The sequence below is a fragment of the Rhinoderma darwinii genome, chromosome 2 (genome assembly GCF_050947455.1).
Source record: "Rhinoderma darwinii isolate aRhiDar2 chromosome 2, aRhiDar2.hap1, whole genome shotgun sequence".
Lineage (NCBI taxonomy): Eukaryota > Metazoa > Chordata > Amphibia > Anura > Rhinodermatidae > Rhinoderma > Rhinoderma darwinii.
This window is the reverse complement of record NC_134688.1, coordinates 467,441,432-467,454,391: the sequence shown is the minus strand read 5'-3', so window position 1 is coordinate 467,454,391 and position 12,960 is coordinate 467,441,432. Positions and strand designations below refer to the sequence as shown.

Below are 12,960 nucleotides of genomic sequence, written 5' to 3'. Positions count from 1 at the left end.
TGTGGGGATGACAAGCATCAAGTGAACAACTGTCCTAAGCGTAAGAATGCAGCCAGAGAACTTCCGCGCCTAAGTGATCATCGGGGAGGTCACTTGGGCGCACAGGTATTTCCAGTAAATAGGAAACGTACTAAGATCTTGCTTCCCTTTCAGGTCTCTTTTGGTGGTAGGTCTGCTACCGGCAGTGCCTTCGTGGATTCAGGGTCCTCTACTAATATTATGTCTGTGGAATTTGCTATGTCTCTTGCTATGCCTCTGATTGATTTGCCTAAACTTGTCCCGGTAGTGGGTATCGACTCCACTCCTCTTGCTAATGGTTATTTTACACAGCATACCCCTGTTTTTGAACTCCTTGTTGGCTCCATGCATTTGGAGCAATGCTCTGTACTGTTGATGCAGGGATTATCGTACGATTTGGTTCTAGGCCTTCCCTGGTTGCAGTTGCATAATCCCAGGTTTGACTGGAATACTGGGGAGCTAACCAAATGGGGTAATGAATGTTGTACGTCATGTTTTTCTGTTAATTCTATTTCTCCCCCTGAGGAGGCGAATACGCTACCCGAGTTTGTTCAGGACTTCGCTGATGTTTTCTCTAGGGAGGCCTCCGAAGTGTTACCTCCTCATAGAGAATATGATTGCGCTATCGAATTGGTACCAGGAGCTAAGCTTCCTAAGGGTAGGATATTTAATCTTTCTTGTCCCGAACGTGAAGCCATGAGAGAGTATATCCAGGAATCCCTGGCCAAGGGTTACATTCGTCCCTCTTCTTCTCCGGTAGGTGCTGGCTTCTTCTTCGTGGGGAAGAAGGATGGTGGTCTTAGGCCATGCATTGACTACCATAGCCTGAATAAGGTCACGGTAAGGAACCAGTATCCCCTTCCTTTGATTCCTGATCTCTTTAATCAGGTTCAGGGGGCCCAATGGTTCTCTAAATTGGATCTACGGGGGGCGTATAACCTTATTCGCATCAAAGAGGGGGATGAGTGGAAGACTGCGTTTAACACGCACGAAGGCCATTTCGAATACCTCGTCATGCCCTTTGGGTTGTGTAATGCCCCTGCGGTCTTCCAGAATTTCATAAATGAGATTTTGAGAAATTACCTGGGGATATTTCTTGTAGTGTACCTTGATGACATACTGGTGTTTTCCAAGGACTGGTCCTCCCACATTGAGCATGTCAGGAAGGTACTCCAGGTCCTTCGGGAAAACAAACTGTTTGCCAAAACCGAAAAATGTGTGTTTGGGGTACAGGAGATACCATTTTTGGGTCAAATCCTCACTCCTCATGAATTCCGCATGGACCCCGCCAAGGTTCAGGCAGTGGCGGAATGGGTCCAACCTGCCTCCCTGAAGGCGTTAGTGTTTTTTGGGGTTCGCTAATTATTACAGGAGATTTATTGCTAACTTCTCGGTCATCGCTAAGCCTCTTACGGACCTCACTCGCAAAGGTGCTGATCTCCTCCACTGGCTTCCTGAGGCTGTCCAGGCTTTTGAGGTCCTTAAGAAGTGCTTTATCTCGGCCCCGGTGCTGGTTCAGCCCAACCAAATGGAGCCATTTATCGTGGAAGTTGACGCATCTGAGGTGGGAGTGGGGGCTGTCTTGTCCCAGGGTACCAGGTCCCTCACCCATCTCCGCCCCTGTGCCTACTTCTCCAGGAAGTTTTCGCCAACTGAGAGTAACTATGATATTGGCAACCGCGAACTCTTAGCCATTAAATGGGCATTTGAAGAGTGGCGCCACTTCCTGGAGGGGGCTAGACACCAGGTAACGGTCCTTACCGACCACAAGAATCTGGTTTTCCTAGAATCTGCCCGGAGGCTAAACCCGAGACAAGCTCGATGGGCGTTATTTTTTACCAGATTCAATTTTTTGGTTACTTATAGGGCTGGGTCTAAAAATATTAAGGCTGATGCACTGTCGCGTAGCTTCATGGCCAGCCCTCCTTCGGAGGAAGATCCTGCTTGTATTTTGCCTCCAGGTATAATCATTTCCTCGATCGATTCTGATTTAGTCTCTGAAATTGCTGCTGATCAAGGTTCAGCTCCCGGGAACCTTCCTGAGAACAAGCTGTTTGTTCCCCTGCAATTCCGGCTAAGGGTACTTAGGGAAAATCATGACTCCGCACTATCTGGTCATCCAGGCATCCTGGGTACCAAACACCTCATTACCAGAAATTATTGGTGGCCTGGGTTGCCTAAAGACGTTAAGGCCTACGTCGCCGCTTGTGAGGTTTGTGCTAGGTCCAAGACTCCCAGGTCCCGACCAGCGGGCTTACTGCATTCGTTGCCCATTCCCCAGAGACCTTGGACACATATCTCCATGGATTTTATCACCGATTTGCCTCCATCCCAAGGCAAGTCGGTGGTGTGGGTGGTGGTAGACCGCTTCAGTAAGATGTGCCACTTTGTGCCCCTCAAGAAACTACCCAACGCCAAGACGTTGGCTACCTTGTTTGTCAAACACATCCTGCGTCTCCATGGGGTCCCTGTCAATATTGTTTCGAACAGAGGGGTACAATTTGTTTCATTGTTTTGGAGAGCCTTCTGTATGAAGTTGGGGATTGATCTGTCCTTCTCCTCTGCCTTCCATCCTAAAACCAATGGTCAAACGGAGAGGACTAATCAATCTCTAGAACAATACTTAAGGTGTTTTGTCTCTGACTGTCAATATGATTGGGTCTCATTCATTCCCCTTGCCGAATTTTCCCTTAATAACCGGGTCAGTAACTCGTCAGGGGTCTCTCCCTTTTTCTGTAATTTTGGGTTTAATCCACGGTTCTCCTCCGTTTCACCTGGTAGTTCCAACAATCCCGAGGTAGAGGTCGTTCATCGGGAACTGTGCACAGTCTGGGCCCAGGTTCAGTAGAACCTAGAGGCGTCCCAGAGCGTACAAAAAACTCAGGCTGATAGAAAACGTTCGGCTAACCCCCTGTTTATGGTCGGGGATCTGGTGTGGTTGTCGTCTAGGAACTTGTGTCTCAAGGTTCCCTCCAAGAAGTTTGCTCCCCGGTTTATTGGGCCGTATAAGGTCATTGAGGTCCTCAATCCTGTCTCCTTCCGGCTGGAGTTACCCCCGTCTTTTTGTATACACGACGTGTTTCATGCCTCCCTCCTTAAACGCTGCTCCCCGTCCTTGGCTCCCTCGAGGAGACCTCCTGTTCCCGTCCTCACCCCTGAGGGGGTGGAATTCGAGGTGGCCAGGATTGTGGACAGCAAGATGGTCCAAGGCTCCCTCCAGTACCTGGTCCATTGGAGAGGTTACGGGCCCGAGGAGAGGACGTGGGTACCCGCCCGGGATGTTCACGCTGGGGTATTGGTCAGGAGGTTCCACCTGCGTTTCCCCAGTAAGCCAGGTCCACTTAGAAAGGGTCCGGTGGCCCCTCATAAAAGGGGGGGTACTGTAAAGGATCTGCCAGGCACAGATTCGGGGTTAACTCCCTTAATTAATCAGTCAGCACCTGAATCTACATCCCTGAGACTGACTCCAGCTTCCACCACTCAGGCTGGCAGGCTTAGGAGTGGGAGAGCCTATCGCAGCCTGGCCAGACTCAGCTAGCTCCCGCCCTCTGTCTATTTATACCTGCATTTCCTGTTCCTCCTTGCTTGTTGTTCTTTTTCATGTGGTTTCCTGGCCCAGCTACAGCTCCTTCTATTTTTTTCCTGCTCCATACTGACCCTGGCTTACTGACTACTCTTCTGCTCTTCGTTTGGTACCTCGCACACTCCTGGCTTGACTCGGCTCGTTCACCACTCTGGTTGCTCACGGTGTTGCCGTGGGCAACTGCCCCTTTCCCTTTCTTGTATTCCCTTGTATGTTTGTCGTGTTTGTTGTGCACTTACTGAGTGCAGGGACCGCCGCCCAGTTGTACCCCGTCGCCTAGGGCGGGTCTTTGCAAGTAGGCAGGGACAGAGTGGCGGGTAGATTAGGGCTCACTTGTCCGTTTCCCTACCCCCCGGTCATTACAATTATAGTAGTTATATTCTTGTACATAGGAGCAGTATTATAGTAGTTATATTCTTGTATATAAGGGACAGTATTATAGTAGTTATATTCTTGTATATAGGGGGCAGTATTATAGTAGTTATATTCTTGTATATAGGGGCAGTATTATAGTAGTTATATTCCTGTATATAGGGGCAGTATTATAGTAGTTATATTCTTGTATATAGGGGGCAGTAATATAGTAGTTATGTTCTTGTATATAGGAGGCAGTATTATAGTAGTTATATTCTTGTATATAGGGGGCAGTATTATAGTAGTTATATTCTTGTATATAGGGGGCAGTATTATAGTAATTATATTCTTGTATATAGGAGCAGTATTATAGTAGTTATATTCTTGTATATAGGGGCAGTATTATAGTAGTTATATTCTTGTATATAGGGGGCAGTATTATAGTAGTTATATTCTTATATATAGGAGCAGTATTATAGTAGTTATATTCTTGTATATAGGAGCAGTATTATAGTAGTTATATTCTTGTATATAGGGGGCAGTATTATAGTAGTTATATTCTTGTATATAGGGGGCAGTATTATAGTAGTTATATTCTTGTATATAGGGAGCAGTATTATAGTAGTTATATTCTTGTATATAGGAGCAGTATTATAGTAGTTATATTCTTGTATATAGGGGCAGTATTATAGTAGTTATATTCTTGTCTATAGGAGGCAGTATTATAGTAGTTATATTCTTGTATATAGGGGGCAGTATTATAGTAGTTATATTCTTGTATATAAGGAGCAGTATTATATTAATTATATTCTTGTATATAGGGGGCAGTATTATAGTAGTTATATTCTTGTATATAGGAGCAGTATTATAGTAGTTATATTCTTGTATATAGCGAGCAGTATTATAGTAGTTATATTCTTGTACATAGGGGCAGTATTATAGTAGTTATATTCTTGTATATAGGGGGCAGTATTATAGTAGTTATAGTCTTGTATATAGGGGGCAGTATTATAGTAGTTATATTCTTCTATATAGGGGGCAGTATTATAGTAATTATATTCTTGTATATAGGAGCAGTATTATAGTAGTTATATTCTTGTATATAGGGGGCATTATTATAGTAGTTATATTCTTGTATATAGGGGCAGTATTATAGTAGTTATATTCCTGTATATTGGGGGCAGTATTATAGTAGTTATATTCTTGTATATAGGAGCAGTATTATAGTAGATATATTCTTGTATACAGGAGGCAGTATCAGGGAAGTTATATTTTTGTACGTAGGGGGCAGTATTATAATAGATGTACGCTTCTACTTAGTAGGCAGTAATCAAGTAAATAGCTTTAGTAGTATTAAGATATTAGCCCTAGTTTATACAACAGTGGTTGAATTGAACCTTTTTCACACTGAGAATTTGCTGTTCACTACTATTTTTTCATCTCATCCCACTGTTGCAGCTCTTATAGACTGCATTACAGGGGGCAGCAGTGAGCAGTAGAACTGGGCTCTTTTCCATAACACAGTACAATTATTTTTTAGTTTTGATTGTTTTTTTCTTCAATGTGCAGTAAATCTATATCTGAGCACATTATATAAGGCTAACCTTGAAATATGCCTGAATGTGTTGGGACATCTCCTCAACAGACAGTTGTATCTGTGTTTGTGATTGTTGATATTGTTTTATAGTTGTGAAAGTAGAGGTTGCCTCCTCCCGGATGTCCTTCAGCGTTCCTCCGTAGAGCGTGTCCTGGCAGTATATGATCTGTTCCATTTTGAACTGTGTACGGATTGCTCTTTCAGCCGCTTTTTGTTGCTTGTTGCAAATCTGTTCTAGCTTTCCCTTGAGAAATATGAGAAAGGGAACATTAAAGCGGCTGTGCGTCCACTGCCCCCTATGGGTGGGTTAACAATATTTGGGGTTATAGAAAAATCCAGAATAAAACGTTTTTTTTTTCTTTCAAATGAATAGGATTTCGGGATCAGTGGGTTTTGGAATAATGTAATTTTACTGTATTAGGGTATGTTCACACGCTTAACCAAAAACGTCTGAAAATACGGAGCTGTTTTCAAGGTAAAACAGCTCCTGATTTTCAGATGTTTATTAAGCCACTCGCGTTTTTCGCTGCTTTTACGGCCGTTTTTGGAGCTGTTTTTCTATAGAGTCAATGAAAAACGGCTCCAAAAACGGCTCAAGAAGTGACATGCGCTTCTTTTTCGCGGGTGTAAAAAAATGCCCCGTCAGAACAGAACGCCGTTTCTCCCATTGAAATCAATGGACAGATGTTTGTAGGCGCTCTGCTTCCGATTTTTCGGCCGTATTTCGGCTGTTTACGGCCCGAAAAATGGCCGAAAATAAGCCGTGTGAACATCTTCTTAATCTATACAATCCTCTAAATGATTAAACCGAAATACTAATCCTACCTTTGCACTTCTGTAAAGATTGGGATAATGGGTAAAGTGCTTTTGCGCCGTACTATTGAATGTTGATCTGACAAGTTCTAAAGATTAAAAAAATGTGCAGTCAGTAATTTATACCTAAAACAGTCCAAAAATGTAGTGAAGTTTATGTTTTACTATAGTATATGCTATATATGTAACCCGTTCACTGAAGAGGGGCCCTGTGGGTGAAAGGGCCCAGAACCTAGTACTTCCTACTGTCTACTATTATTGGTGCATTATAATCTGGATAATCTATAAGGACTTTGCTAGAGAGACATGAGAGAGGAGCTTTTTGATGAGCTGTCAGGGAGCATGGGGCCCCATATACTGTTCTTGCACAAGGCCGCTCTTCTATCTGGTGGCTCTCCCAACTGCATAGTTGCCAACACTACCGATTCTCATGGGACAGTCCTGCAAAGAGAGGAGGGGTTTATTAATTTGCCTCAAAAGGGGTATTTCTGTCCCATTTTGCGGCATTCCCCAGGAGAACAGGTGCGGAGATTAATATGACCTGTAATTCGTTTTTAACTGTTGGTAAGTACGCAACTTTTATAAAACTACAACTCTTAGCATCTGAAGCAACATTTTGTGGTACTCTTATAAAATAGCACCCACAGTCCTGGCTGAGCAGAATAATTTTTTGGTCATGGTATCCCTTAAATTCCACTTTGGACAGTCCCGGTTTGTTAGTTCCCAGATAGCAAGTTGATCACAGAGTCCCCTGCTGTTAACTATGCCAGAGATCATTTGTGATCTGTGGGGGGAACCCAAGAACAAGTGTTTAAATCCCCTGCAGCGCCACCACAGGGAAAATGAAGAATTACAGTTTCCATTGAAGTCAACTTCGTAACTTGAAGCTCCGGGGCCCCAATGCAAAATCTGTAACAGGGCTCCCACCTACCATGTTTCATTGATAATACCGTTTTCTTATGTGGCAAAGGGGCATTTAGGCTTCCTCAAGTATTGGGGCTGGGGTGTAATCGTTCAATTATTCTTCTTATAATCCAGCCCTACATACAAATGTCTTAACGGGATCATATCACTCTTTACCTGCTTTTATCATCATTCTTATGATCAAGCAAGCCGAAAATGCAATACGCAGAAGACAGCTTCGACCATAACCAGCGGTGTAACTATAGGGGTTACAGGCCCCATAATCCAGGGGGCCCACAGGGCACCCTACCACATAAAGACCTTTAGGTTCCGGTATCTGAATTTTGGGGTCTGATAATTTAGGGGTCTGGTCTGGGGTCTGAATTTATTTTGCGGTCTGATATATTTTGTGGTGTGGTCTGGGAGCTTATTTAGGGTCTGGGGTCTGTGGTAAGAAATAATTTAGGGCTTCAGTCTGAGGTTTGATGCCTTCCCTGCCCCATCCTGCAATTTCTACTTATATGGCTGATGCGTGTGGTACCATGGTCCTAGAACAGTTCTATTTTTTCTAGTGTGCTTTAATCATTTATTAAATCATGCTAAAAGTTGTGTGTTTTTTTTTTTTACTGGGACTCGGTTAGACCTCATCCTCAGTTGTGCCCTCACCCTAACTTTCACATGAAGCTGGCAAATGCTCAGGGGGGGGATTAAGAGGTTTTGTTATGGGGTCCAAGGGCCCAGCACTTTTTGGTTGCACCCCTGACCATAATACGCCCCATATATTTGCTTAAAAAATTGCTATTTTTAACCTAATATATTTCATGACAATTGTCCTCACGCATTTGTCGAGACAATTGGAATTTTTTTTCCTACCTGTGATTTCATTCAGCTTTTCAACGGCTGGCTCCTCGAATGTCTGGATTTGATTCTTTGCAATGTTTTCAAATGTTTTGTAGTTGACGAATCCTGTAAGTTCCCGGCCACGATGCCGATTCTCATAAATAGTAATGTCAGCTTTTAATTCCCGTGGAACTGAAAAGGTAAAGGATTGGTTATTAAACAAAGACTTCTCCAGCACTGAATCCAGCTCTGGCGTAAAAAGTGACGTGTTATCGGCAAATTGCTGACCCCTCATATAACACTTCCTGGCAGCAGAGACGATGGAATAAGGAGGGGGCAAGTATGACATTTGTTTTCTGTAAACATATTGAGTGATTCTGTTTAAGGTGGATACTTTCTTTCTGGCACTGTTTATAGGGGCACTTTAGCTGTCACTCTATGGAAACGCGTTGGCTGACTCTGTTAATGGGTTCCCTTGCTACTCTTTAGAGCGCCACTCTGCCACTGTTATTGTTAATTAAAACATTCTGCCTTGCACTGTTTATGGGGGTATTGTGGCTTGCACTGTTTATGGGGTACCTCATGCTGACGCTAATAATAGGGGCACTGTTAATGGGAGTACTCTTTGACTGGCACTATTAATGGGGTCACTATGGGTGGCACTTTTAATAGCGGTTGTGTTTATTAATGGGGGCTCTCGTGCTGTCCTTGACCAGTATTTAATGGGGCATTGCTTACATGCCTAAAGCTTTACATAGTGCCTTGCTTGCCACATTTACATCCTCTGTGATATTAATTCTCAAATGTTGGCAAATATATATCGACGACTTGAGTCCGCTAGAGAGAGCCACTGCTTATCAGGGGATGTGGACTGAGGATTCAGTCTATCACATCCATATGCCCTAATCCTCCACACATTAAGGTATGGAAGGGGCTGGATACATGACCGTGACTTATGGATCTGTGTTTTGGGATCTGCACCTACATTTATCAGCTGATTGCTTCAGGGCCGTTTCCCAGTTATAGAATTTTTTTCGGATGTTGGTGAAAAGTTTTAAATGTCTGTCTTTAACTTCTTCTTCTCCTTGTGTGACTTGAGTAATTCCATCGACAAAATGTCTGATTCTCTGTCAAGAAAATAAGAATACAATTATGCAAATTGTATATCAGCCATGAGAGCTGGAATCAGGGGCGTAACTAGGAAAGACTGGGCCCCATAGCAAACTTTTGACTGGGCCCCCCCTGTAGATCACGCCATACAGCCCCCTGTAGATAACGCCATACAGCCCCCTGTAGATAATGACATACAGCCCCCTGTAGATAGTGACATACAGCCCCCTGTAGGTAACGCCATACAGCCCCCTGTAGATAACGCCATACAGCCCCCTGTAGATAATGACATACAGCCCCCTGTAGATAGTGCCATACAGCCCCCTCTGTAGATAACGCCATACAGCCCCCTCTGTAGATAACGCCATACAACCCCCTGTAGATAACGCCATATAGCCCCCTGTAGATAACGCCATACAGCCCCCTGTAGATAGCGCCATACAGCCCCCTGTAGATAACGCCATACAGCCCCCTGTAGATAACGCCATACAGCCCCCTGTAGATAACGCCATACAGCCCCCTGTAGATAACGCCATACAGCCCCCTGTAGATAACGCCATACAGCCCCCTGTAGGTAACGCCATACAGCCCCTGTAGGTAACGCCATACAGCCCCCTGTAGATAACGCCATACAGCCCCCTGTAGATAACGCCATACAGCCCCCTGTAGATAACGCCATACAGCCCCTGTAGATAACGCCATACAGCCCCCCCTGTAGATAACGCTATACAGCCCCCTGTAGATAACGCCATACAGCCCCCTGTAGATAACGCCATACAGCTCCCTTGTAGATAACGCTACAGCCCTCTGTAGATAACGCCATATAGCCCCCTCTGTAGATGATGCCATACACCCCCCCCCTGTATATAGCACCATACATCCCCAAATTCCCCCCCCCCCCAAAAAAAAATGGCCTGCAGCCTATGGTTTGTCCCACAAAAGACATGTATCTGCTATCCACAGGATAGGGGATACATGTGTGATAACTGGGACCCCCAGTGATAAGGAGAACGGTGGAGCGAAAGTCCCCCAAAGTTCTCCATGAGAAACCTCGGACTACCGGGGTCTGCGTGTAGCAGCTCAATAAAAATGAAAGGAGCGCTGGTCACGCATGCACACAAGCGCGACCGGTGCTCTACTCATTTCTACGGAGCTGCCGGACACAGACCCCGGAAGTCCCAGGTTTCTCATGGAGCATTTCAGGGGACTTCCGGTCCCCCGTTCTACTTATCGCTGGGGGTCTCAGCGATCACACATGTATCCCCTATCCTGTGGATAGGGGATACATGTGTTTTGTAGGAAAAACCCCTTTAATGGCAGAGCGCGTCGCGCTGTAGCAGTCATAGTGGCTGCTAACGGAGCTTCCGGCCATGGGGAGGGGCCATGCCGCGGGCCCTGTAGCAGCCACTATGGCTTCTACAATGGTAGTTACGCCACTGGCTGGAATATATATGATTTAGGTGAATTGACATTTGGCAGCCATATGTTACAGTGTCGTGTATGAGATTATATAAATACGGCTCTTACAGCTATGAGAAATAGTAGCTTCTCTGACTCAGTCTCCGGGACGCCTACACCGATCATCTTTAGTGTCTTCTCCGCATCATTAAGTTTAGTTTTGATTTGGTTCTCCAAGTTAGGTATAGTTCTCTAAAACATACACATGAATACATATATAATACAGGATGGATTTTTAAATGAATGGATACAGCAAAATACGCCCTTCATTCTCACTGTGCCAACTTTCTAAATCTACTAAATCCCATTTATATAACATGGAATACCCCTGGTGGTCTAGGGTAAATTAGAGGTTATCAATTTATATTCCTGATGGTTAAGGATGTTGAATAGGTTAATGCTATTAACTATGGTAGTATCGGGCAGTAAAGTGTAGATATAATTTCAATTTGTTTAATCTAAACATGAGCAAAATTCATTTCATAATATATCTTTCTTTATACAGAGCTACAAATCGCCTGCTTCTCTTCACAAAGCTAAATGATATAATTCTGGCTGCCTTCAACCACCACTAGGGGGAGGTCACTGCATACAGATTTATACAGCTCCCATTGATTCCAAATCAGTAAGGGGCTCCCACTAGTAGAAAATGGATGTATTTTTGAGTCTTGTATGGTGGTATTATTTTGTAACTATATGGTGGGGTTATACAATCACGTTATGATGGTGTTATGCAGTCACTGTATGGTGGTATTATTCAGTCACTGTATGGTGGTGTTATCCAGTCACTGTATGGTGGTGTTATCCAGTTACGGTATGGCGGTGTTATCCAGTCACGGTATGGTGGTGTTATCCAGTCACGCAATGTTGGTGTTATCCAGTCACGGTATGGTGGTGTTATCCAGTCACTGTATGGTGGTATTATCCAGTCACTGTATGATGGTGTTATCCAGTCACTGTATGGTGGTGTTATCCAGTCACGGTATGGTGGTGTTATCCAGTCACGCAATGTTGGTGTTATCGAGTCACGGTATGGTGGTGTTATCCAGTCACTGTATGGTGGTATTATCCAGTCACTGTATGGTGGTGTTATCCAGTTACTGTATGGTGGTGTTATCCAGTCACGGTATGGTGGTGTTATCCAGTCACGGTATGGTGGTGTTATCCAGTCACGGTATGGTGGTGTTATCCAGTCACGGTATGGTGGTGTTATCCAGTCACAGTATGGTGGTGTTATCCAGGCACGGTATGGTGGTATTATGCAGTCACTGTATGGTGGTGTTATCCAGGCACGGTATGGTGGTGTTATCCAGGCACGGTATGGTGGTGTTATCCAGTCACGGTATGGTGGTGTTATCCAGTCATGGTATGGTGGTATTATCCAGTCACGGTATGGTGGTATTATCCAGTCACGGTATGGTGGTGTTATCCAGTCACTGTATGGTGGTGTTATCCAGTCATGGTATGGTGGTGTTATCCAGTCACGGTATGGTGGTATTATCCAGTCACGGTATGGTGGTGTTATCCAGTCATGGTATGATGGTGTTATCCAGTCACTGTATGATGGTATTATCCAGTCACAGTATGGTGGTATTATGTCATGGCATTGTGGTGTTATCCAATCTCAATGTGGTGGTGTTATCAAGTCACGTATGGTGGTGTTATCCATTATGGTATGGTGTTGTTATACAGTTACTATATGGTGGTATTATCTAGTCACAGTATGGTGGTATACAGTCACTATATAATGGTGTTATCCAGTCATGGTATCGTTGTGTTGTCTAGTCATTATATGGGGGTATTATCCAGTCATTGTAGGGTGGCATATTTTGGCTTAGTGCTTAAGGCAGGGTGAGCTATAAATAAGAATATTATCATTTAGCAATTGTGTGGCTGTTTCCCTCAATAGAGTACGGGTACTAGAAAAGTACGTACCTATTTGATATCATCTATGTTTTTGCGGTGTGGTAGTGGTGTCCTGACCCCCATTTACTGATGCAAAGCCACCACCAGTAGCCACTAGTTTTACCGGCTTCAATGAAGTGGTAACTTCTCTCTTTAAGCGGCGGCTGATGGTCAGATTAAATAGACGGACGCCGGTAATCCCTATAAATAATGGGCCCAATGATGGATCTCCAATCTATTAGATGTCTATGACTTATTCTAGAAAGCTGACTTACGTTAATATGTTCCACAAGTTCAATAGTAAGTTTTTCTGCCAGCAAGGAAACTGTAGCACGTCTCTCTTCCAGAAGAACCCTAAATAAAAATAGGACCTGCATTA

The 12,960-nt window shown here is 44.1% G+C and overlaps 1 protein-coding gene across 1 annotated transcript in view; it reads right to left on the bottom strand.

Annotated features, from left to right (window-relative positions):
• LOC142741913 (interferon-induced GTP-binding protein Mx2-like) overlaps positions 1-12,960 on the bottom strand; it is a 50,141-nt gene that overhangs the window by 7,268 nt on the left and 29,913 nt on the right. The window contains 6 exon segments of the mRNA XM_075851235.1: positions 5,560-5,796; positions 6,378-6,454; positions 8,142-8,300; positions 9,094-9,235; positions 10,746-10,868; positions 12,857-12,935. Coding sequence (XP_075707350.1) covers positions 5,560-5,796; positions 6,378-6,454; positions 8,142-8,300; positions 9,094-9,235; positions 10,746-10,868; positions 12,857-12,935 — 817 coding nt within the window.